At 45.7% G+C, this 26025-nt stretch overlaps 1 protein-coding gene across 4 annotated transcripts; it reads right to left on the bottom strand.

Moving 5' to 3' along the window:
* Window positions 1–1128: 1128 nt before the first annotated feature.
* Window positions 1129–20454, bottom strand: SENP5 (SUMO specific peptidase 5). Of its 4 annotated transcripts, none has more exons than XM_042881068.1 (11): window positions 20396–20454; window positions 18230–18403; window positions 13866–15442; window positions 10715–10820; window positions 10413–10560; window positions 9747–9794; window positions 7834–7911; window positions 5168–5305; window positions 3567–3650; window positions 2172–2222; window positions 1129–2085 (listed from the first exon to the last, which is right to left on the bottom strand). In XM_042881068.1, the coding sequence occupies exons 3-11, from the start codon at window positions 14821–14823 to the stop codon at window positions 1975–1977; spliced, it is 1722 nt and encodes a 573-aa protein (XP_042737002.1). In that variant the 5' UTR covers window positions 14824–15442; window positions 18230–18403; window positions 20396–20454; the 3' UTR covers window positions 1129–1974. The 4 variants fall into 4 exon arrangements, with proteins under 4 accessions (XP_042737002.1, XP_042737003.1, XP_042737004.1 ...); XM_042881069.1 differs by lacking the exon at window positions 20396–20454 and adding an exon at window positions 19529–20067; XM_042881070.1 differs by lacking the exon at window positions 18230–18403 and having other exon boundaries at window positions 20396–20437.
* Window positions 20455–26025: the final 5571 nt, after the last annotated feature.

Below are 26025 nucleotides of genomic sequence, written 5' to 3'. Positions count from 1 at the left end.
AAAATGCTCTGGCCTAGCCCCTGAGAAACTGCATCCCCAAGCTTCAGTTCCCATGGAAGTCACCCTCCACTGCTCACAGTCACTCACCCCAAGGTGCTGCTGTTCGTGTCAGCAATACTTTTGGGAAAGACAAAGGAAAGCCATGTGCTGTGGGGTCCTCTGCACCATATGACCAGCAAATCTACGCTCAGTCGCTCTGGGTCTTAAGGTTCTTTTTGATTCACTAAGTTTCCTATTTAAATTATCTAGCCAAGTGCTTCAGGCCCTCCTTATCTTGCTTAATTAAGCCAGCCCTTGCCAGCTGCCAACAAGGCAAAGTGGGAACACACCAGGCTACTGCAGAACCTCCTCCTCTAGCACAGCTCAGCATGCGCACGCTTCCATCTCCTAGCCTGACTGCACTTGGCACTCCCTCTTTTCCCCCAGCTCCCTCTGATAATCCAGGAGGGATTTACACCTGGCTCGACTCAAGCCTGAGTTAATTTGCAAGACAGCAAAGTCAGAGTGGTTTTCTTCTGTCACAAGTCAGGGCCATGGACAGACACAGAGTCAAAGCAAAGCTGTGCAACAGATGATGTGTAGTACTGAGAACAGTTTTCCTCTGGGCTCACTCTCCTAACTGGCAGAAAAATACAGCAAAGACTTCTGCTGCTGTAGCAGTCCCATACAACAGTCTCTTCAAACAGAACTGGTTTCCTTGATCAAAAAACACATCACAGTTTAGAGATCAAGGCAGAAAAACTGAAGTCTCAAGATCTACCACTCTCATTTATCCCTGCTCAGTACAATACTGCAAAGTTTAGTGCTGGATTTACAGCCTCCTGCCCCTCTGGAGCAGAACCATGATTTTTTTGTGTGTTTGTACAGCACCCACCACAAGTGCTGTTATTCCCAACCAGTCCCATCAGTGCTGCTGAACGCAAACAAAACTAGGGATGCTTGGAGACAATCAAATAGCAGATGCAGCAGAAACAAGTTAATTTATATTTGAATGAAGGCAAAAGCCAATGGGAGGTTAAAGACAACAAGCTAGAAGGGAATTCATTTAAAGACAGAGCTGAAGGGAGAGATGCAGAAATGGTACATTTCATTTCATTTCATATTGTGGAAAAACGACTCAAAGCCATCTGAGATTTAAACAGTTACAGCCAAGGATTTTATCTTAGCATCTGAACCGTGACTCTTCAGAGCCAGGTTTACAATTCTCCTCCTTAATACGCACACCATGGAGACTTCTGCAGAGCGGAGGAACGCGCCATCAATCTGACTGACTGCACATCTTCGAGCTTTTTATTACACAGACAAATGGTGAAACCTCCTTTCTGTGCAAAGGCTGCTTTTTATCTAAGGGACAGGCTGACCAACGACAGCCAGGTAAGTGTTAGCAGAACAAACTCGATTAGCAACTTCAGCTATTTGAAAAAGGGGGCTCCGCAAATGAACTCTGTGGGTGAATTTAGCCACCCTAACAAGTGGCAATTCTGTACTATTCAGCCACACCAGGGACAACAGAATAATCAAACAGGTTCTAGCTGTTCTCTTTATGGCATTGAGTTGTGTGGGGGGTTTTTTGATACATTCAAAGCATTATTGCATTAGAAAACATATCATGCATCTTTTTGTTTCCAGACAAATTCACCTGTATTTGTCATTTCTAGCTACATCTCAAAGGTGCACCAAATCTACAGCTTTATGATTTTAGTTGCATGCTTTGCCTATATGCATGCTGAGATAATAAATATTAAATACAGGAAAGAACAAAAGAGAACCAAACTGACATTAGGAATATTTTACGGCAACTCTGTTATATTCTGCCAGTTACAGAGCTTGTCAGAAAATTGAGGTAACAACAGTGGCCACACCACTCAGCTGAGAATTGCTCAAAATTCACGGGAAGTTTCCAGAAATTCAAGTAAACAAACACCAGCTGCAACTTGTCAGAAATGCCAGAGAAATTAGGTTGGCTGCATTTTATTAGTCTATTAGCTGGCGTTCACACAGCTCCTTGTAAATCCTTTTTCTCACTCGGGGCATATCTTCCTGGGAGAACTGAAAAGGCTGGTCTAAGGCGAGGCACTTGCAGTACTGAAGAAAAGGAAAAGGCTCAATTGAAACAGGACATTTACAACACAGACAATATAAGCCACTGATTGCTTGTAAAAAGCTCTTACCTGGAGCACAAAAACCCCACAGTCACTGTCATTTTTCTGTTGTGGAATGCACTAGAAGGAAAACAAACAAGAAGAGACACATTAGAACTTTACCCATTCTTTCTTTCTGTAAGTCCTGCTTCAAATCTAAAGAGATTCTGCACAACTATTAGGTATCCTGTTCCCAGACACAACTGTTCTGCAGCACCAGTAACTGCAGTTGCAATTACATATTCCCATCCCAACTTTCACAAGGTGACTCTCAACACCTAGCTAGAACAGCACCTTACATTCAGAAAAATATATACTATTGGCCTGAAAACAAATTACAAATCTTTCTTTCAAGTTTATTTTCTTTTAGTGACCTAAGCAGAACAGCTCCTCAATTAGTTAAAATAAATGTCTGTGCAGCACTATCAGCTTTACACAGCACCAAACTGTATAAGCAAAGTCACTCAGGTCTAGAGGAAGATAATTCTCAGCACCTATGCAACAAGCAGTGGCTTTTCTCTCCCAGCCACACCACAGATTCTGAAGGAACACAAAAAGTGACAAGTGGTCAGGCAGCAGCACTGACCAAGCATCCTCAAATGGTGACTTTCAACCTTTGTTGCTTCTCCATACTTTGATACACTGCATCTGCTGCATTTGAAAATTATTATTTCTCATCTCCCAAATCCCCTACCTAACACAATATAGGAAGATGAACTCTGACTGCACAGTGTGCATAAGCATGGAAGGGAATCATTCTACCATTGTAGTGTCATCTAAAAATAATCCTGTGCAATGAGGGAGTTGTTGGGAGTGCCTGGAGTGCAATGACCTGGTTTTTGGTTTTGTTTTTTTGTTTTTTAATCTTTGGAGCCATTGTGGGATGGCTACACAAGTCTCCTATTCCTTCATTTACACTACAGACAAGTTACTGCCTTTTATTGCTGCCAGACTTTGTTTACTTGTGATCAAATGTAATGTGCTACAAACAGCCCCAGAGACTCAAGCTGCCTATCCATCCCAAATACAAAATGCAGGCAGCAGCAGCAGCACTCATCTGTCTCCTCCCAGCACAGTTCTGAAGAGTCCTTTTGGAAGAAGTTAGAAAGCAGAGTCCCCAGCTCACCCTGTCCATGAGCTTGTGCCAACTTGGGCATCAGATACAACTTTTGCTGCTTGGATATTTAATTGATCAGAGATCAGGCTCAGGTCACCAAGTTACATGCAGAAAGTATTAAAGACCTGGAGGGGGGTGGGTGAATGACAGAGCTTTAATTCCCACGTGTAACCACCTGTAGCTCCTACTGCTTTCCTCATAGTCAGCATGAAACAGTTCACTGCTTATAAAAAATATACAGGTTTAGAAGCAACCTCCTAAAATCTGCCAGAAAGTCATCCTGCAGGACGCAGGAAGCTGCCATTTACCTTTGTCACAGCAGTTTGCCAACCCTGAAGGAACTCGGGGCGATTCTTCTCTTTTGCTTCAGTCAGCAAATACTTTCGAATGTTCTTTAAAAGGAAAGATGAGAAAACAAAAACAGTATTATTCACCAGCAAAGGAACAGGAGAGAGCCACTGCCATCTTCGCTGACATCTCTTTGACGAGGACAAGTTTCAGGTAAGCATTAAGTATTAGGAGCTGAGCTCAGATCTACAGGTAGAGACCAACTCCTTCCACACCACCCGGGCTCCTTTTGGTCTATCAAGAGAGGCTCTAAAGCTCCTCAGCCCCACTGCATACTGCGGCCCTTGTACACAATGTCACAGTGCTCTCAGCCATATGACACACCGCACAGCTTCAGCACCTGGGCTCTCACTCAGCTGACACCGTGGCATTCAGGATGATAGCCTTTTCCTGCCTGAATTCCAATGAAAAACACTGAGTACTGCAGCTAATCAACAAAGCTCGAGGGAGCATTTTAGTGACATACAGGAAAAAATAACCCAACACAAGAGAAGGAAGCAAGATAAATGAGCCTCTGGTCTTGGGTTAAGTAAATCCTACTTCTCTGTAAACAGGCTGGTGGTTTATAGCACAATTTAAACACACTTCAGCACACTAACATACAACTTAATGGGTAGACCACAGGAGATTTTTGAGTATTGGCCTCCTACCCCCCAAGAAAGGGCAAAAATAGAAATACTTTACGTTCATGAGACAATTAAGAGGCATTGGAAGCTGCAGGAGAGACTGTGGGGCTGCAGAGGGACCCCTAGTTTATGCAGCAGGTTCAGAAGCCAGAGAGCACGAGGTCTCTTGCTCCCAGAACAAACACTGGCTTCACCTTCAGCAAATGCCAGAAGGAAGCCACTATCTTCATTCAGAAGTGCTGGCTGGGAACCCTCCCGGGTACAGTAATTACTGCTCTGCTGTAAGCCAACAACTATGCACAGTTTAAAGTAGAGGACTGCTACATCAAACAAGCAATTAAGTTGACAAAATTAGCTTTTGTAAGAGGTCACTGCAATTTGCTAGTCCCAACAAAAACTTCCTGACTGTTCTTCACAAGAAGGACTGATATTTTCACTCCAGTGTTCAGGTAACAATTTCAGAAGGTAGCTGGTTTACAATCGGAGGGGCTCACTCCATACTCGTGCAGAGGAAAAAAGCAACATGCTACTAATAGCAGAGTAACAAATAAACCCCACTGGGCAGCACTACAGCACCTTCAGCCCTGTTCTCTCACCTTGGCAACCTCCCCACAAAGCACTGCAATTTGTCAGCTCCTGAAGCCACGTCCTGTAGCAGTTTAAAGACCTGCTCTCACTCTCAGACTATCTTCTTACCTACAGCTGTGGCTCTGAGCCCCTGCTCTTTGTGAAAGTGACAAGGCAGAGCAAGAAGAGGTGTGCCGAGGCACACCCAGACTATTTAGGGAACGTGCAATCTGACCTCGGCTTCCTGGTGTGGGTTCACCCCGGGACCCTCCAGGTCAACAGCAGACACGCTGCTTTTTAAAGCTTAAGGACAAACAGGACGAGGGGTTATTTCTTTAAAGAACCAGTTCAAAGCTTGTCACTCTTACCTCTACACAAAACTTAAAATGAATGCCTTGGGAATCATAAAACGAAATGATTCGGTTGGGGATGTTCACAGTAATGAGGGACCAGTGGACTTCCAGGTGAATAGGGATCAACAAGAGAGTCTTTCTGAACAAGTCCACCTGGCAAGAACAATAATCATTAGAGGATTAGAGGAACAATGCACAGAAAACCATAAGACTAAACCATATCCCAGTGCTCCCTCCAAAAACCCCTCACTGAAGTGGCCTTTTATGCCCCCCACTCTTCCAACACATTCCTTACATGCCTCTCACACGCAGCTTACAAGCAGGCACAGAAGTACATCTACAGCACTGACAGCAGCTAAGGAGCATCACGCAGCACCACAGCTAGTCACCACAGCTTCTGTGGCAAAAGCCTGCCCACACTGTGCTTCAGCACCCGCACCCAAGGGGTCTCCTGAGTAACGATGGGAATACAACTGAGACTCAATGTGAGTTAACTATGACTCTTCAGGAGTGCTACTCCTGCAGTATGAGCACTGCTAACTTCCACCCGAGCCATGTCACAGGCAGGTGATGCACGGAGCAGCCATGGCAAAGCCTCCAGAGCCAGCAGGCAGTGGAGCCCAACTCCCCCTGCTGTAAGATGGAAGGCAGCCGGGCTGCACGGTGCTCCAGCCAGCAGGGAAGGGGCAATGCAATGCAGATGTACGCTTCCTTCCTTGAGCTTTGTGCTGCAGCAGATGCACTGTGGCCATAGAGGCAGGCAGACAAGGGAGAAAGTCTCCAAGTACAGAAGAAGTTGATGAGATGCAACAGGCCTGCAGCCTGTGTGGCAGATGAGCCTTACGCTTTGGGAAGAGTCAAGCCAGGCCTTTCGTGATCTTCACTCCTCTCCAAAGGATTGTCTAATTGCTGGGGTTTTGGTGGTACAGTCCAGAAAATGAGAAGAAATAGAATGCTGAACAAAATGAACTCATCCTGTGGGAAGATTTCTACATTGCTTTTTTCTTTAAAAAAAGAAGAAAAAAAAAAAAGTACTGTGCAATTTGAACAGTCCATAATTGCTGCACTGCTGGTACAAGGCAGGTCGTTTGTCGGAAGGAAAAGTGTTTTTTGAATATCAGCAGGAAGCTGAAGGCACAGAAAGGTCTGAGCACTCACAGCAGCTATCAGCCTCGCCTCGCTCACAACACCATTTTGACTGTCACGAGCATCTCCAATCCCTCCCCCCTCCTGCAAAAACCGCTGCCCAAGTGGATTACAGCACACTCGGCACGCAGCGATCCATCATTCTCACAGAGAAGCAAGGAGATGTCAGCCAGCAGCAAGGCCAGCCCGCAAAGGAGAGCAGGAGTAAGATAAATGAACTGCCCCTCCTGCGATGTACAGCAGCAGCAGCAGAGCCTGGCGAACCCAAGGGCCCTCGTGTGGCCCTCGCTGTGGGATTGCTACAGGTGTGCAGACCTGGAGAAGAGTAGGAAAAGGCAGCCACAAGCTGGAAGAGTCTGTAATTAAGAGATGATGTACAGCAAAGATGGTGGGAATCTGGATTCATGGCAGCAGGACAGCGCAGAGCCATGGGGCTGACAAGAGCAGGACAGGGCTGAGCAGCAAACCCTCTGGGCTTCAGCCATGTGGACTCTGAACAGCACATTTACAACACTGAGCACAATGCTACGGCGTGCTTAAAAAATAGAAATGAGCTGCCCTTAATTGCCTATTGCAGAATGAAGCAGTCTACATGAATCCTCCAAATGGAAACTCTTTAGCTCTTGTCCTCGCTTTAGAGATTCTTCAGAAATCAAAGTGAAAATCTGTTTCCTCCTCAGCTGCAACATGAACACAGGTTGCACTTTCAGAACCTACTTTCTCTTTCTGAGTTTTTGCAAAACTTGGACTGCCAGAGAAAACTTTTTTAAAATCCTGTAATATCAAGCACCGATATTCTGGGTCTCTTTAAAGAGATTTTAATAAATTATATGAATAGATTTTATATTCGGATAATGAGCTCATCTCTTGCATTTCACAGATGTGTGCTATTTAAGAGCTCCTGCAGAACGATCATACATCCAAGCGTGGCCCTTGATTAGTCTTGCCTCATCTACCACGTTAGAAAGGACAAATGTTCACTGAAAACAGAACGCTGTTCTTTGCACTTGCTACCCCAGGAAATATCACAGCCCACGATGCAACGCGGGTTCTGGAAAGCAAGGTGAATTCTGTCCTTGTCACGAAAACAACAGTGTAGCTTATTAACTGCTGGACTCTTAATTTCTGCTCGCTAGCACTGGCCCGTGTTCCTCAGGAGCAGCAGTTTGATTTCATCAAACAATCCCAGTTTGAGATAAAGGGAAGCAGCAGCATTAACTCTGCTCTCCCACAGATTAGTGTACCTGGCACAGCCATGAGCAGTAAGAGAAGTTTCTTGCAGCTAAATGAAGAGCTTGCACGAACATACCCAGAGATAACCTACCGCCACCGGCAAAGCCACTCAAAGCACACTTTTGCAACATAAGCAAGGTAACCTGAATAACATCACCCTACTGCTCTTGCTAACCACAGCTCACTTTGTACAGCTCCTTTGCAAACCTGCCCTCTGCAGATAAACCGCTGCACCCAGTTTCAAGTTAGTGACTCGACTCAGCCCCAAAGAACCACAGCATGGAAACACAGATTAAAAGTACCTTTTTAGTCCACCGCTTCACCCCGTTATATCCTTTGGTTACAAGCTGTCTATGAAAAAAGCTGTTGAAGAAATGAACCTAAAAGAGAGAGAGAGAGAAGTGAGCACCAAAACCCTCATGCACAGTCATTCCTCTGCCTCCAGGATAATTTATACAGAACAACTCATAACGAGGCGTTATTTAATGCAGGCTTTTGTAACAGAACCCCAGAAGGGACAGAGACTTTGCCAAGTCTAAACTATTGCTGTTCTTCAGCAAACAACAAAAAGCAAGCCCTTTTTCCACATAATACATGGTGCGAGTCAATGCTGCATTTGTATCGACTCTCTGGTATCTCCAGGCATAACATGTTCAGATTTTTGGAGGGGATGGGTCCGGGAGAAAAACACCAGGATACGGTTTTTGCTATTCTTTAAAGGGATTAAGGAAGAGATCATTGGATTAGCAAAGCAGGGATGGGGCAAGAGGGAGTAACTTTGGCTTCTGGCTGATGGAAGCTCAGAGACACAAAAAATGAATCAAAATAAATTTCATCAAAACAGTTACAAGATGCAATCCAACAAGAGTCATTTGTATTCAACTACTATGACCAGCTCCGGACTTGACACAGAAACAAATATTCTGTTATTTAAAAGCATTTCTAAGTTATACCACATCTGTTTTCTGAGTAACTGAAAACCTGCATTTATGGGGGAAAAAATGCAGACTTATGTTAAAAACAATTATTTAGCTCCAGGTTAACACTATTATCCCTTGTGCTTAGCTTCTTGCAATTACAGGAACAGAATAATACCAGTGCAAACCTGCAACATCTGTTTTTAATAATTCTGCTAGTGTAGAGGTGGTAGATGGCTCGAGTTATTACTTAAAGTTAGAAAATTCAGCATCTGAAAACGCAGGCTAACAGCCATTAGCTATGCCAGCAGACTTCAAAACCACATTCTGAGGTACCAGCACAAAGTCTCCCATGAGGATTTCAATTATGCACTATGAAGAAAAAGCAGACACAAGCAAACAGATACAATCTCCAACACCACAACCCTAGCACATGCTCAGGAAGTACAGAGAATACTAATGAAGAATCACCATCATCACCAATCAAAGCAACAACGCTCTTTCTTCTGAGCGTGAAGATTTTAAGAGTGAGGTTCTGCAGAGCTCATCTAAAAATGGCTTTGTTTGGTTCTTCCTTTGTGGTCTCACCTGAAATTGTTCAGCTCTACAGTAAACAGATGGCTTTTCATAATTGCCACTGCTATAAATTTTGTCACGGGTTGTTTTCTTGATTTTTTTTTAGTTTTATAAGTGCCACGCCGCAATTGGAAAGAGGCAAACACTGTGCTGAGGATGCACAAAGCAGAGTGCTGCAGTCACTGCTGCGTCCATTCCCACTCAGCAGGCACACAGCTGAAGCTCTCTGAGCAGCTGCAGGGTGAATGAGCACAAGCAGCACGTGAGCATGGTTCAGATGCTGCCATTCATGGTCTGCCATCTCAGCAGGAATCCGCCTCCAGTGGAAACTTCAGCTAAAATACTGGACTGGTGAGCAAGGGCATGGCTAAAGCACTTTAGAAGCAGACAGGATGGGGACAGAAAGCTCTGGGAGAGAAGGGACTGTGGGATGGGAGAAAATAGGGCAGCCAACTTCCACAGGTAGGTCAGTAAATCAGGCTAGTACGGAAACCACCTGCAGAGCTAATGCAACAGATTCTTGAAACAAATAACAGGACCAAGGACCATATTTCAGTGCAGGAAAGGAGGAAAATTTGAGCAACAGACAGCAATAAATTGTAATCGAACCACGCAGAACATCACTGAGCAAAACCTTACAGCTGAGTCTGAAATATTCAGTGCTACACCCCTCCGTCTCAATCCCTCATTATGTACGCTCATATGAAAACAGAGACTCCCACCTTTTCAGGGACTGCATCCATGATGAGTTCACCATACATGTTAATTATCTGCAAGAGTTAGCAAATATTTTAGTAAGTACAGAATAATTTTGTAAGGCTCAAGTCCACAAGCTCTCCAAAAACCAAGACCTTTCACACTTACAGCAGCAACAAGGAGGTGAGCAATTACAGAAACATTTTGCTGTAGTCTGAAGGACAAGCACTCTGGAACTAATAGCAGCCTGCCCTGAGAGAGGCTGTGTAACTGGCTGCTTGAAGCCTGCTCCAATCTGAAATGCAGTTTAATTCAATTTAAGTGTACCAGTGCATGCCCTCGGCTCTGCAGCCTTCCTGGTTCTTGGCTGGGGGCCAAGGCCTGCTGTTTCACTCTGCTGCTCTTGTATTCTGCTTTTCTGGCACCGAGCTCGTGAGGAGACACTCAAACATATATGGGTAGCTGCTGTTTTCTCAAAACAGTAAAACACCTCTTCCTCAAAAGGAAGCAGCTCAGTCGGGACTCCTCCTTTCTTCCACTACTGTTCCACCTGCCTTTGTAAAAGCCACTCAACGTACTCAACTACGGGCAGGCTATCTATAATGCAGCAGAAAGTGAGCAGCTGTTAGATACTCTGACATAAAGAGAGCTAAAAACGGGAAGGAACCACACACACACCAAGCATCTCTGACCTGGTCATTCAGCCAGTTCTGGCCCTCCAGTGTAGCTAAATCGTCCATATCTAGCATGTGCTTATTATAGAAGACTCGGAAATTGCAAGTGGAGGTTTTTGGATGTTTTTCCCGATACTTCATGATTTCCCTGGTGATAAAAGGTTTTCTAAAACAAGATCGAAGAAGCAGAAAAAAGTCAGTCGATGTCAAGGTCACACCACAAGAAGTTCTAATGCTTTAGGTGTTAAGACATGGAGCACACGGTAGCAATGCAAGCAATGTGTCCTTTAGAAAGTCCACAACGTGATACTGCTACACACCTATGGGAGAAATCTTCATTAAAGACTTCTTTTAATCTTCCCATGACATCTTTTTCACAGAGTGGAACTAAACTGCCATATTTCTTCATAACTTCATCTAGGAATCCTTTAAACATACCAGAAAAACGTAAGTGCAAACATGTAAGAAACCCTCTGAGTTCACGAGCCCAACAAAACAGTCATTTCTTCCAAGCATGAGCAGCAGTCATTCTGCACCCAACACACAGCACCACACATGGCATTCATATACAAAAAAACCCCTAATCCTAAATTGGCAACATTAAATAAAAGAGGGGGTGAGGGGAGGAAGATAAAAATGAAGAGGCAGAAATCTGATCGTTCAGCCTTACAGGAAGAGATCAGACCCCATTCTCACCACATACATGCATATCTACATCAAACTAATTATATCAGCACCATGAGGAAAATCCAGCCCACTGTCTGTTTCGATTAGCATCCTAAGTAATTTTACCACAACATGAAAGGCTATCATTTACATGCAACAGTTTTCACTGAAAAGCCAATATCTTCTCCTTATGGTATGCAGAACATGCCCTCATCAGCAGTGTCTGCAGTCTGTTCAGCTCCTCCACTGCCACCACTGCCATTGGAAAGAATGCCAGTCTCTCAGCAAGGTTAACTCATTTACCCTGTATCCCAGGGATGGCATTTAAGGCCACAGACAGCCATGTCAGCTTGCCCTTGTCTTGGAAAGCACCAGACAACTACAGCAGTAGAAGTAAAAGATATTAACAGGAAATCAATGGAGGGGTGAATAGTGGAGGAATTAAAAAAAAAATCAACTAAAAAAAGAAAATCCCCAAACTAGGAAGTAAACATATTTTTTTCCTCAGAGCCCAGACTAGAATAGTGGAGGCACAAATCTCACCCGAGCATCCAAAACTACTCTGAGAGTGAAAGAAAATAGAAAACACAATTTCAACACTTAGCAGGAAAAAAAAAAAAAGACCAAATTCTCCAGCTTTCTGCAGACAAATTTTCAAATGCAGCAGAAGACGTGTGCTATGTACAGAAGGAAAGCTGGATCTGAGAACACAGCCCAGGGCCACTGCACTAACCCTAACTGCAGTGCTCGTCTCAGGCCTGGGTGCGATGGGAGAGGGCATCACTGGACTGCAATACACATCCAGTTCACTGCTTAATGAGGCATCTAACAGCTAGCAACATCGTTTGGAACCTTTCAAAGATCAGGAGGGAAAAAGCAAGATGAGAAAAATCCAACAGGATGAAGTGCCTGGAGAAGAGCACTAAGCAAAGAACAAGAAGGAAAGGAGGGAGAACAAGAACAAAACCCAGAGACAAGAGGAGCAGTGAGGATGCAGCAAGAAATACACCTGGCTGTGTGATAGAAGGAGGGGAGGCTTGTGGAGGGAGACCCCGCAGCAAGGATGCATCCTTCCTGAGGAGATGTCCTTCCTGGCAACTCTGCCACGTGCTCACCTACAACTTCTATCCCTTGTATCTTAGATCTGATTTAAGATCACACAACCACAACAGAGAGGAGTTAGAGCCCTGCTCCTATCAGAAAGCAGTGAATAGCGTTGCTCATTAGCATCCACAGCCAGCTGTTACACAGACATTCAAAACTCAAGAGCATCCTGACACATCTCCTTCATGCATCTATCCTAAAACTCTTGCCAGGTCAGCAGTATCTTTCAAGGGTGCAGGAAATTGTTAACGAAGCTCCTAAGAACTCAGTGTGAATGTATATGTAAAGCACACCTGGCATCAGCCCTCAGACAAGAGCCCTGAGCCACGTGGAAAACACAAAGCAGTCCCACCTACTTTTATTGAGAAGCTAGGCAAGATCTCCCTTAAAATTGTCAAGTGTGAAAAACTTCAGTCCATTTACTGGCTTTTCTTTTTCTGAAGCTGTTCAGGACAGGTACATGATGGCCTACCAGACTCCAAAGCTTTAACTATTGCCCCAGTCTTGGTCCTTGGCTGTTAGAAAAGGACCACATCACTTTTCTTCTGCTGGACAAGCTTTAAAACTCCATTGCAGAAGTGCTCTGCTCATTGTGGTACAGTAGTTTCTCTCAATTTCAATGCCTGGTTCCTGCTGGATTACATCAAGTCAGTCACAGAGAAACACATCCCACATTAACTTGCAGATATGAAAAGCTAAGTCATCTTTTGAGGTCCAACTTGTCCTACACATTTTGCTTTAGGGATTCAATTGCAAGTTTCCAGGAGGCAAGAGAGAATCTAGATGAGGCAAAAAAGCAGGACAGAAAAGACAGCACATCAAACTATCTCTCTAACACTATCTGACACCAGCTTCAGCTTTATGGGAACTCATGAGGCCAATTCCTCCAAAGGAAGACTTCAGTTACCAGAACTGGACATCTTATCATTGGCACCAGGTAGCATAACATACCAACTCAGTACTCTTATTATGGGTGTAGTATGCTGGTATATATAAATGAGACACTGATCACTATTTTTAGTATGGTCCACATTAGATGCTATCAGATACTGCATGCTCAGCACTGACTAAAAAAAAATCCCTAAACCTTTTTGCTAAACCTGCACTCCTGAAAGAGTAGTTCTGCCTTTTTAAAGTACCATCGTAGAAGAAGACTGAAGAAGATTCATTAAACCTCCTTCACATGGAGAAAACCTCCATGAATGTAAAACCTGTGGTAATGAAATTACGTGATTTAGTTCCAGTACACGACAGAGCAAAAGATGAGTGAATAAGACTGGAAAGAAGTATCAGAACCCTGAGTTAGTCCAAGTTGGGAGTAGTAATTTACAACCATTAAAAAACTGGAAATTTTAACCTCATATCATTGGGTTTAAGAACCGTGTGAAAAAAGACTTTTAAAACGTCTACCAACATTTTTTCACAAAGATTCCAATCAAATAACATTGCATTCTCTACAATCAGAGGCACTATACAACCACCCCTTGAAACAGCTTGCCAGCTGAGCATTAGTTTGGCCTTCATTCACACAGCTCTCCTCTCTAAAGCCTCGTTCCATTAAGCGTTACACTCAGCACCTCTTACAACTCAAAACAAGAATCCATTTTAACAAAGGAATTAAAACAACATTAAACTCCATGATACATCCAGCAGTTTTCAGGAACTCTCGGAAGCAAGCCCTAAGATGTGTAAAAGATATACCACAAAGCCACGCTGCCAACTGCTCGTCAGCCACCCGGGAAGCTTTCTGACCATTCTTTTTGCCTCCCTTCCGAGTTCCTGATTTCAGTTCTGTGCTTTCTGGTGAAGGCTCCTCAAGAGGACTCTTACAGTAAGGGTGATCGAGTAGCTTTGCACTAAAAATGTCCAGGTTCAAGGAGCCCTCCACCTCCATTTGGTTAGAGCTGTCCTCATTTTGTGCCAGCTCCATGGATAAAGGTCCATTTGCAAAATCATCATTGACATCAGAACCCTGCAAGGAGGATTGTAACAGTACCATTCCATCCACACCCATAACCTCATACGGTTCTGCATCATCTTGACCTGAAACCCCAGTATCTTTTGCTATCATACAGATCAGAACATCAGAGCCGCAATCCTCTGCCGGAGCCTCGCCGATCTCCACCTCATGCCCAGCCTCTGCCTGCAGAGAAGCTCCAGCTCTCAGTTCTGGTGGGATGGTGCCAGCGCTGCCTTCCTGCCCCCCAGCTCCTGGCTCCTCGGAAAGCAGCTCAGCACGCAGCACCGCATCCTGCACACGGTCACCCTCAGATGCGGGCACTTCGTTCTCCTCACCCGAAGACTTGGGTGTGTTATTGTTCATATCTGATAAGCTGTACTGATTCCAAAGACAGTTACTTTCAGATTTCCAGCAGGAAAACCAACTACACAATCCACTTTCCAAATCCCGCCGGAGCGTCTCTCGATGGTCCCTCGTCACTTTCTGCACCCACCTTGGCTTGATTTTTCTGAATTTGCAGGTTTTGCCTCTTGCTCGAAGTTCTGAGGATTTTATAATTCTATACCGAAACTTAACCATAGAAAGTTTCTTATGCATCATAAATAAAGATCTCTTTTTTACATTATTATGGCTAAATTTGGACCTCTTTACAGTTGTCAAGGGGCCACAAGTTCCATTCCACTCCTTTTGCAACAGCATTTCCTTTTATAGTTGTTTAAAACTACCAGGACTGCGTTGCCCACACCATTATTGCTCTCCTTCCCACCATATACAAAACCACCTTTCTTTACAGGTAACGCAGCACCATGCTGTGTACCACATGAGACACAGTGACCGTTGCCAGAGATGCTATTAAGAGGAGCGCCAGTTTCTAATTCTTTGTCCAAGGGATCTTCACTCTGAAAGGATTCATTGTTGAGTTTTCTTACTGCTTCTCCAGATGGGCTTTCAGCGTCGAGACTGGGACAGGAACTTTTTGCCCTCCGTATTTTTGTAAGGAAAGCTCTACGGTTCAACAGTAGGTTTTTGATAAGTTTCTGCATTTAGCTGCACATCAGGAGCCCACCTGCTCTGGAGCTCAAGTGCCCTCCTTCTGCACTGCAGACTTCTGAACAGTTTGTTGGGATTTAAGCTCGCAGAGCTGAGCGCTGTCTTTTCCTCTTAGCTAGGAAGAACTGCTTTTGGAAGCAGCATTTCCCAAGCTCCCCAAATCCAGCGGTCCATCTTCCAGACAGGGCCAGCAACTGACTTCTTTTCAAACGCAAATCCCTTCTATGTTTTTTTCATATTTCTGCTTCATCTTGATCTCGCAAATCAGCTGAAAGAATAAAGGAAATGATTTCAGAGTTATCTGTACTGTGATGTAACAGCAGAACACCCAGGCACACATTCCCCAGGCAATATATGTAAAATTCCACCTACCCTCCAAACACAATCCCCCAGGACATGCTCTCAAACACCAAAAGAAAAAAAGAAAGGGGGAGGGAGGGGAGAGGGCAACGGTTGCAATGGCTTGGTGTGTAAACAGGCTCATCTCATTTACCTCCCCCTGAGGCACAGCCACAAACAGGCAATCCCCATGCAGCCCACGCTCCATATACGTAACTTCTGACTCTCTGGCCTTAGGTTAAACCTTGTTCAATACCCATGCTGCAGAGCAAGGGTGGTTAACTAACTTGCTTCTAAAGGCTTCTTCAGAACAGGACTCTGAAGCCCAAGTTAGCCAACAAGTGAGTGCACATACCTGATTCCACCACGGCTGTACAAAGAGAACACTTATTCCTGGGCAATAAATGTTAGCAGCACTCCAAAGGAGCTTCACATGCTCACACAAATCTTTCTCCTTAAGGGACCAGCAATGTACTGCCACAGAAGAAATTCTGATGTTCTGACTCTATAAAGCATGACACAGCTTACTTACTCTGTGAAGTGGTTCCTCTGTATTTACATTAACAGCTCACTCCATGAAGCGAAGCCATCAGCTGCTATAATCAGTGTTTATCTTTGCATTAACAAAGCAAAGACAAAGCAGAACGCCAGTTAATCACCTTAAACTACCTTTTCCCTCTAAAACCTGCACCTCAAAGCAAGCACTAGGATATAACTCAGACTACACAAGAGTGTAAAGCCTGCCTGGCAATATCCATCCATCCTCGTGGCACAGCTCACAGTTATGGAGTCATCAGCTCAAAGGCAGAAGTACCCAGAGCACAAGGGGAAGGCGGCCAGGCGGGATGGTTCATGCAAATTGTTCTAGCCTAACCAAGCACACACTGTATTTCTGAATGCTTTGTATTTGTCTCAAGTTCAGAATGGACTCTGTCCCCCTCTCTCCTAACCAGCTGATACTGACTTACAGACTAACATCACAAGTTTTTCATGGCCACATCCAACTCAAGAACAACAAGCCTGCATCATCTAGCTGAAAAAGTATTATCAACTGACTTTAAAGGCAAACAAAAATGCTAGGCACCTACAGAACCAGGTATTTGAAGTCAAACTTGAGAAGCTCTTCTATATTTTTCACTGCTAATCTCACGTGCAAACAAGAGGAGGCAATTTTTGACTTTGTCTTTTGGTGGTGACAGGGAACAGAAACGCTGAGAGGATAAAGAACATCACCGAGCACTCGGGTAAGGTATTCCCACCACACAAACCAGCCAACACAGAATGGAACTGGGCTACTTCCACCAACAGAGATGCACAAAACCATACAGCTTTACAGTATAAATGCTGAGCGGGGCCTGGATCTTTTGTAACCCTCTGCTGATCACAGCACAACTTAGTTACCATAAGAAGTGTGGTCTCAGCATCTCTTCAAGCCAATTTGCTCATACTTGCTCCTCTAACATTTACGCGCTACACAGCATTATCTCCAGCTTATGCTTGCTCTTACACTGCAGCCTCTACTTGTCTGTCTGTTGATGTATGCTACCTCCAAAACATTCCTCGAGCGGCCCCAGTGAGCAGCAGCCAAACCACACTGCTGCTAGGACAGCGTCTTCCAGCCACGCTTCCATCCAGCAAAACAAACAACCCAGCAAACTGCTGTGTTCTCAGCAGAGCCACATGCACACGGCACTGCTGCTGGGCTGCTGGTCTCCAGCACTGCAGGAAGAGCACAGCTCATCAAGTGTCAGTGTCACCACTTCTCAGTAACAGGGTCTCATACCCACATGCCCTTGACCAGCCCTGACCAGTCCTCGTTTCTATCCTCTCTCATAGCAGAGCCCAACATGATGCATCTCCTGCCTCAGACACCAAGCAGGCAGAGCAGCTGCCGCTGTTCTGAACAGCTGGAAGTTGCACAGGAGCTGGAATGTCCACAGCTATACCCACTAATGGTCACAGTGGGAAAAATACCGAGATAGAGGCTAGCAAAGGAAGGTCCTGACAACAAAAAGAACCTGAGGCAAACTGGAATTGAGAGCAAGAGAAGAGCCACAGTTTCAGAGCAATCGATTGCAAAAGCAATTGACAGAGCTCATTTGTACACAGGTGTCATAAAATCCAGCTGCCTAAGCTGCAGCAAGGGGAGACATTAGTAAAGCTGCTCTGCCCACTTGTTCTTCTGCTTTACATTATAAATTAGATCATTAAGACATTACCACTTGGATGACTAAAACTACTTCACGTTTGTCCGTGGCACGCACACTAACTGTTCCACACTAGAAGTTTTTCTGTGTGAAAGTTTCTGCTTAAAAAGAAGAAAAAAGGTCTCACAAAACTATTTAATCCAAGCAAACCTTTCCTGCCCTCCCTTCTCCCTTTCCAAACACAATCAGTTTTAAGTCTGGATCTGTTTCGAGCAAAGGCCTCCAAGAAAGCAGTTAACGCCAGGCTGAGGAGCTGAAACAGTTTCCCTTTCTAATAGCTGCATTACTTGAAGTGACAAAAGATAATCCATATGCAAATATTTCATTAGAAGATGCTGCTTGAAGAACTTACTTTCCCTCAGTTCTACTGGAGTATTACTGGTTTTACCTGGCAACATAAATCAGCAAGGCAAAGGTGTGGCTTAAGCATGTGCTGCTAGGAAAGGAACTGAAATGAACAATGCAGAAACAAAGCAAGCCAAAGTTTAAGGACCTGAAGAAAAACTCACTTCTCAGCCTAATACATCAGCACAGATGGAAAACTGTAGAAGTCAGGATGCTTTCACCGCTAGGAATCACTGGGCTTGTACGAGCCATACACTTTCTACACATGAACGCTGCCAGGAGTCGTGCCAGCAAGATCTTAGGAAAAGCCCCAGTTGAATACCTTCCACAGATCACACCTGAAAGAAATTTACCATCATTAGTCCTCACCATTCCAGCTGTGTTTGACATGCCACCTGCCAACAATCCAATATTAAAAGGCACAATCTCTTTTGCACTGGACAAAGACAGCCCTGAACATTTCAACTTTGTACCAATAGTGGACTCTGGTTACCAATTTGCTTTGGACAAAAGTATTCTCTGGGAGCTGCTCACCACTTCCATTTCCAAAACAGAGAATTATCCCAAGAGCTCTTGTAACTCACCAACATGTTAACATGGCATAAAACCAGCCTAAAACTGAGCGCCTGCACAAATCGGAATGGAAGGCCCCTGACCCTGCAGTCAGCAATGAACACAGCGCAGGTACACGTGTGACTTCATAAGAGCAACTGCCAGCACTCTGCTTGCAATTCCTGTAGTTGCAGCTTACCTGAAAGCATACATGGTTGCAGTTTCAAGTGAAATCATATATTGGAAAAAATATAATGTATTCACTTCTTTCATCAGTTTTAAACCTGCTATGGTTCTACTCCTACTTCACCTTTGGCAGTCCCACGTATTTTTACCAGCTTGAGAGATCTAAAACACACAAACTGAAAAGGCAACACCGCTGACAATACACTGCCAAAGGCTTCTGATACCCAAAGCACCTGAGCATGGGCACTTTCTATCCCACTCCCTGAGCACACCCAGTGCCGCCAGGACTCCACAGCAGCACGGCTACCTCCCACCACACCACTGCTGTGCTGGGCCCAGCTGGGCAGTCAGCACCTCCAGACAGACACAGTTACAGCTGCTTGCTAACTCCTAGCATCGTTCCCAGACTGCACAGGTTTTGGTGTTGCTATTAAAAACGTAGATGACACTTGTATTGAAGAGCATCGGTAAGGTAACCAACACAAACAGCCTTGGGTGTGTTGCTTTCCATGGACACCAGCAATACACACATCACCTACTCCCGTGGGAGGCAGCAGCTCCTGCGCACAGGCAATGAGCCCAGCCGTTCCCATCAGGCCTCAGCCACAGGCAGGGCACAGGGCTGGGACAGGCCCTGCACACTGACACCAGAGTCCAAAATCAGAAAGGGAAAGAGGAAGTCAGGCTGGTGTCTCTCTCGAAACCATGGCACGGCCATAACTAACCTGATAAGGTCAGGAGGTCTGAAACAACCCAGCTGCCATATGCAGAAGTAACGCAGAAGGCCCAAGCACTGGGAACTGCCTCCACTCTTTTTTCTGACCCACTCAGCACATTTCTGGGAGCCGTTCACCAAACAAACACTCAGCTCTGTCCCGAGGTGAAACAAACTGCGGGGAAATACATTCTGACAACACATTAACACCAGGCCGTGCAGAAACTGCCAAAGTCCACGCTGACACGGGTTATCACAGCACACACCAGCAACTTCAGGCTCTCGGCTGGGCCTCTTCCCTGCTCCTGCTGTCAGGAACCAGCCCCGATCTCACCCAGCAGGCTGCACGTCTGTTCAATTCATCGCTGGCACTTTTTTAATGACTTGCCTATGGCAACAGCCTCCTTTAGGCAAAACTAGATCAGTGCATCAGATTAAACAGCGCGAATGAGAAATGCTACCAAAAGTCAGAGTGATGGAAGTGATGAAAAAGCCGAGATTAAGAAGACCGAGCTGCTTGAGTGCCGTGGGCACGAGGACATAAGCGCGCTTCAGCTTCCAGTGCTCAGACTGACTTTACGAAGCGCCTCTCGCGCTGCGCCCGGCCTCCAAACACCCTGCAAGCAGAAGCGGCTCGAGGCCGCCGCTCAGGGCACAAACGCGGCTCTTCCCGCACGGCAGCACAGGCAGGGAGAGCCGGCCGGGACGGGACGGGGCCGAGCGGAGATCGCAGCCCCGGGGGCGGCAGGAGGGCCGAGAGCCGCGGGGCGGAACAAACAAACGCGCTGCGATCGAGAAACCCCGCCGCCCCGCCGCCCCCAGCCCGCAGCGGGCGGAACGCGAGGGGCAGCGCCCGGACGGCCGCCCTCCGCCTCACCTCGGCCGCTCCCGGCCTCCTCCGCCGCCGCCGCCGCCACACGCTGGGCCCGGGCGCGCCGCGCCGGCGCTGCCGCGTCAGAACTGCGACGGGGCGGGGGGCGCGAGCGGAACCGGCAGCGCGCCTGCGCCGGGCCGAGCGGGGCCGCACGGGGCTCGGGCTGCGTGCCGCCGGCCGGCCTGCCGCCACGTCCTGCACGCCCTCTGCTGAGGGACGGAACGGGCTGTGCCTGCGGCCGAGCCTTGGGAGCGGGGGAGGGGTTGGGGGATCGCGCTTCCCTTCGTTGCGGGGAATTCCTCCAAATAAAAAAAGGGCGGCGAAGCAGAAAGGTTGGGAAGCGGCCGCGATGTGTCGGTTTTGCTCTAGCTTGGCATCAGGGGAAGCGCTCGGTGATCGCACCGTTGTGAAACGCCGTGACAAGGAAACAACAAAAGACGATGCAGTAACGCAGAGCTATCAGTGCCACGCAGAGCCGCTGGCTTTCATTTGTTTGTTGGAGAAACGTCCAGGCCAGCGCTCTGGTTAAACACGTGCTTTCCTAAGCAGCCATGAGCTCTTCTGCACGCCGAGAGGGGCCGAGCGCTCCCAGGGCAGCAGGACGAGTCCTGCACGCAGTGGATGGGGGCGCGTGGCGCAGGGCTCGGGCTGCGACAGCAGAGCGCGGTAACTGGAAGGCGGGCTCCTCCCTGTGCCATTGCAGCGCTCTCTGCTCTTAGCACAGCCTGGCCCAGGCGGTCATCGCTGCTGTCTGCTCCGGGCACTTGGGACGCATAAATGGGAGCCCGAGTTCATGAGATCCTCTTAAAAAATCACGATTTGACTTTTGAAATGTGGGTTTTTACGAGCCTTTGGCTTTGCCTGTGAGGATCGGCCTTATTGCACATTTATGCTTCCTCTGTCCGGAGGGCTGGTAGCAGGGCCTTAACAACTGCAAGCTGAAATTTGCGGGTGAATAAGATGCCTGTAAGCACGGAGGCTTTATGGAATGCATGAAAGACATGAGACGTGTAAAATTTAATAAATAAGTAAAAGCCAGACTTGGCAATGCAGGCAGAAAGGACTGAATACCAACTGCATGGCTGTAACATTTTTGTGGCCAAACTTGCAGCCTCAGTGTTTTAATGATGGGAGACTTAGTGCATTTAACGGAAGCCTGGATTTGATTCTTGCAGAATAAAAGGGCTTTTGAACACTCTGTAAATGCAGCTTCCTGACTTCATTGATCATCGACACAAACACCAGAACTAAATCGTGAGCTGAAGCAACAGCCCTGCTAATTCGGGCAGCGGTGCGCTCGATGGGAAGCAGTTGCTGGAAGAGGACACGCAGCTTGAGCTGAACCAGTTGGCTGCTCCATGTCTCGTGCAGCCAAGCACCAGTACAGCCAAGGTAAATCTTCATATGACTATGTTTTATTTGGAGGCTGCTCACAGTCGGTCTGAATTCACCAAAGAACGCAAACAGCCACATCAGGAAACTCAGCAAAAGATTATTAAACTGGTGGGGCTTAAGAAGGAATTTTTTTTTTTTTCTTTGTTGACACTGCCTACTTTTCTCTGTCTGAATAGAAATAAAATTAAGGACTACTCCAAAGCACATTCCATAGCTTCGAGTTGTGATGGAAAGCCTGCACTGGCAGAAACATCCGTACATCTCAGCACATACTTGCCACTAAAGACATTGGAAGGATTGTTTTAAATTGCAATGAAGCAAAAAAGCTTTTAAAAAGATACACCAAGTGAACTCTAAGTTGAATGCAGCTGTGGACAACAGAGCGTTGGCTACTCTTTGGGCCATACTCAGCAAGGCTGAAGTTTCATGAGGTTGATCTGAGAACAGGGCAACATAAGGAGTGTGAAGGAAGTAATACTGCACCAGAAATACTCCGAGTGCTCTGTGAGGAAGCCTTCTCCCAGCACAACACAGTCCCCATGTCTCCAGCCCTGCCCAGCTGAGGCAGAGAACCTGGAGTGGTCAGAGCAGTTCTGCCCTGTGCTGCCCTGCTCAGCTGCCCTGTGTGCCAAGGATGAGTGCACAGCAGCTCTTGATAAAAAAAAAGATCATATCTCAGAGGTGAATCCTAAAATTTAAGTGCTGACTTGTATCTTCAGTTAACAAAAGCACTGCTTACACTTTCAATTCAACAGACTTGATACAGATTAAGCCTTATATCACTACAGTCATGTACTGCACTGGCTTACTGTATTACAAAGCAGTTCTGAAACAGCAAGAGGGCTTCAGCTGTGATCCTATGTTGTTGTTCAATAGCTGCAAACCTCACTGAAGAGGTTGTGAAATTTCCAGCTGCTCATCTCACTGCATCCTGGTTAGCTCAAGGGCTCGCCATGTAACAAACACATGCAGCAAACTGTGCATAGGATCTCCAGTGACCTTGTTTAAAAACAAAAAGTGAAAACAAAACAAACACTTTTCAGAGCAGGCTTGTCATAGCTGGCATAAATCTCAGAGTGTGCTCTGCGTCCTGCACAATTCATTCTAGGGAACTTCAGGCAGAGGTGTGGGTTTGGATGGGGATCTCTATTTCCATCACTGCAGAGTGAGTTTTCCAGCTCTATGATCATAACCCAATTATACAAATGGTCAACTTTTAATGTACAAAACCACTCCTGCTTGCACATTTACTCAATTAAATTGTAAATATCCATACTATCAGAGTTATAACACTGATAAGGGTTTCACCAACTGTCCTTCCCTCCAAAATCCTTTTCCAGATTGCAGAGCAGAAAAGATTTCTGTTCCCAGTCCACATAGCATGCAAGTCAGAATAGCCTAGGCTTCTTCTGCCAGTGGCTGAAGTGAAGATGCTCAGCACTGTGCTGAGCGATGTCAAACCACAGCCTGGGAGCTCAGCTGTGCCACTGATGGCTGCCCTCAAACAGGTGGGAGCAGCTGAGATGCAAACATTTCTTGATGCTCACAGAGGGAATGAGTTCCCACACCTGGTGCTTCTCAGATCTCGCTCTGCAGGACACAGACAAGGCTGCTTCCCTGCCCTGCAGGTATGTTTTGAAAGCAAGCGGATTGAAGTCAAAAGGCCCCATACTGAACTGTAAAAGGGACTGCAGTGAAAGGAAGGTGCCCTTAACAGCGTTTAGCTTTGGATGTGAATACTTCTGTAAATGTATCTTGCTGTATGTCTGCACTGCACAGACCAGAGCTCACTGTGTCCGTGTACAAACTCTATTTAAACTTGCTATTCCAGGTACCATGGGCAGTGTTGTCATGGCACCAGGCAAAGCCCACTTGTGAAACAGAAAACAGGCAGGTGTCTACACTGCTCTGCAGCTCACCAGGGCTGCTGCTCAGCCAGCTAATTAAAAGCTGGTTCCATGTACACTTCCACATGTTTAGTTAGGCAAGGGAACCAGCTGGGGAAATTTCTAGCCTCCAGTCACTCTTTTTCACTCCTGTTTCTCTGCTCTCCTCCGCCTTCCCTCAGGGTATGCCAATACTACTGACTGTGAAGCTCACTAGCAAATGAATGCTTGATCTACATGGAAAGAAAAAAAAAAGAAAGAAAGAAAGAAAGAAAGAAAGAAAGGGGGGAAAAAAGCAGCAATACTCAAAAAGTTTTCCTCTGGAGCTGCACAGGGGCCACTGGGGCAGGAGCAGGTAGAAATGGTCAAGGCTGGAGGGGTAAGGCAGGAATCCAACCACCCTTTAAAATGCAGAAATTACGTCAGTGCAAATTGTTTTACAGAAAGAATAAATGTGGTCTCTTCCAGCCACCTGTCAATATTCTTCACTGAAACATGTTGGTTGTGTTCTCTCTAACAGTGACACACGGAGGGCAGGATCTGGAAGCTGATGCACAGCATCCTACTAGTACATTCTGTCTTTTGCTTAGCAGCCAAACGTGGGACTTCCTTTTGATGCCGTGTTGCCTTTCACTTACATCGGACTGTGAGCGGTTGTCTCCTCGGGAACAAAAGAGTGAAATGGAATAAGGAATAAACAAGGAGCAAGACAAAGCTGTCACTGCATTTGTTAAGAGCTGAAAGAAAAAGAGGCAAAAACCTCCTGCAGCAGAGACTCGATAATCACCTTCCCAAATGGGACTGCTATTGTAATTGCCAAACTCTTTGTATAGCAGCATATAGCGACAGTCATTGCAGCGCTGGAATTGCCCATGAAGAACATGTAGTGTAGAAAAGAAATAAGGATCTTTCCATCAGTGAAAATCTTCATTATCGGGAGAGGCTGGAGAAACTGAGATCATCTTCAAAGAGAAAGGAAAATGCTATAGAGGCATTTCTACATATTTTCAGGTCAGCGGAAGGGAATGGTGTTTATACATTTTTCTTAGCCTGAAAGAATTTTAAACAACTAGGAGAGAATAAGATGAAATAGGGAGTTCAAATGGAAATCTGCAAGGATATCAGTCTTTCCCAGTGTACCAGCAAGACATTGACGCAATGTCATCTGGAGCCAGTCTGTTCTAACTGAGGCTTAAAACATAATGAACTTTGCCATTTCAAATTAGTACTGACAAACAAAATAGCTGACTTATCTCTACTCAGAAATTACTCTAAGGAAAGAAAATGCAGGCAATTTAGTAGGAGACTTGGTGCTTACAGAAAGTATTTGAGATGACGAATTTGTTATTGAGACATTATTCTGTTTTCTGAGTTGGAGTCACAAGTGAAAGGGGAAATACTTCAGCCCAAAGTAGGGGCTGCTCCAGTTTGGGAACCTTTGTGTCACAGAGACGGGCATGGTTTGATCTGGGAATTTCAAAAGATACAGCAGAAGAGCAGTACTTGGTATCCTCCCTGCTTCAGAGACATCAGTTCATATGTATCCTTCAACTGTTTTCAAACCCAGGCAGACAGCATTCTGACCACATGGAGGGATGGAAAAGTGTTCAGGAACAACCTCTTATCCCTTCCAGTCCCTGGAGAAGTTACAGATAAAGCCATATCTCGCTGCAAAGGAGCTAAATCTCTTAACGGAAAAGCCTTCTGTATAATGAGTACCTTCAAAACAAATGTAAATTCTCACACATTGCTAATGTCAAATGAGAAATTCCTGTGCAGGGCTGAGCCCCAGGTGAGTAACCAACCTTATTAGCTTGAAGCATCAGCTGCTGGCATTTGAAAGGTATCCACTATGGCTGGCCCATTATTAATGACTGTAAACACTTGAACTTCAAACTGATAAATGTTAAAAGTTTAAGTGCATAGATTGTTGCTAATGCATTGAAATGGAAAACTGCGTTCTTTAAAGGACTCCATTGTATCTTTGAACATACATAGAAACACAAAAACTTGACCAAAACAAAACCTGTGCAGTATTTCTGGAGTTACATCAGAGATCCTACTGAAATTTGTTGTGGGACTGACCAAACTGGCAATGTAGGAAGCAAGCTTGCTGCCCAGACTTCTGAAGTGAACTGTAAAGTACATACCCCGCCAGTGGCAAGGCATCCTATCTAGTTTAAAGAGGAATCTGTAGCTGGAGAAGTCGTTATTTCTCCATTCACTAGATGGACCCAGGCAGCTCCAAGAAGTTGAGAGAAATTAATAAGTGAAGAACAGTTTTTTCCTTGACTAACATATCGTAAAGGACAATGGAGAGACCCCTAATGCAACAGCTCCCAGAGGGGGATG

This window comes from Lagopus leucura, unplaced genomic scaffold, assembly GCF_019238085.1.
Source record: "Lagopus leucura isolate 7727_CA_CO unplaced genomic scaffold, USGS_WTPT01 Super-Scaffold_100029, whole genome shotgun sequence".
NCBI classification, from domain to species: Eukaryota; Metazoa; Chordata; class Aves; order Galliformes; family Phasianidae; genus Lagopus; species Lagopus leucura.
The sequence above is the reverse complement of the archived record's forward strand: the minus strand, read 5'-3'. Positions and strand labels throughout refer to the sequence as shown.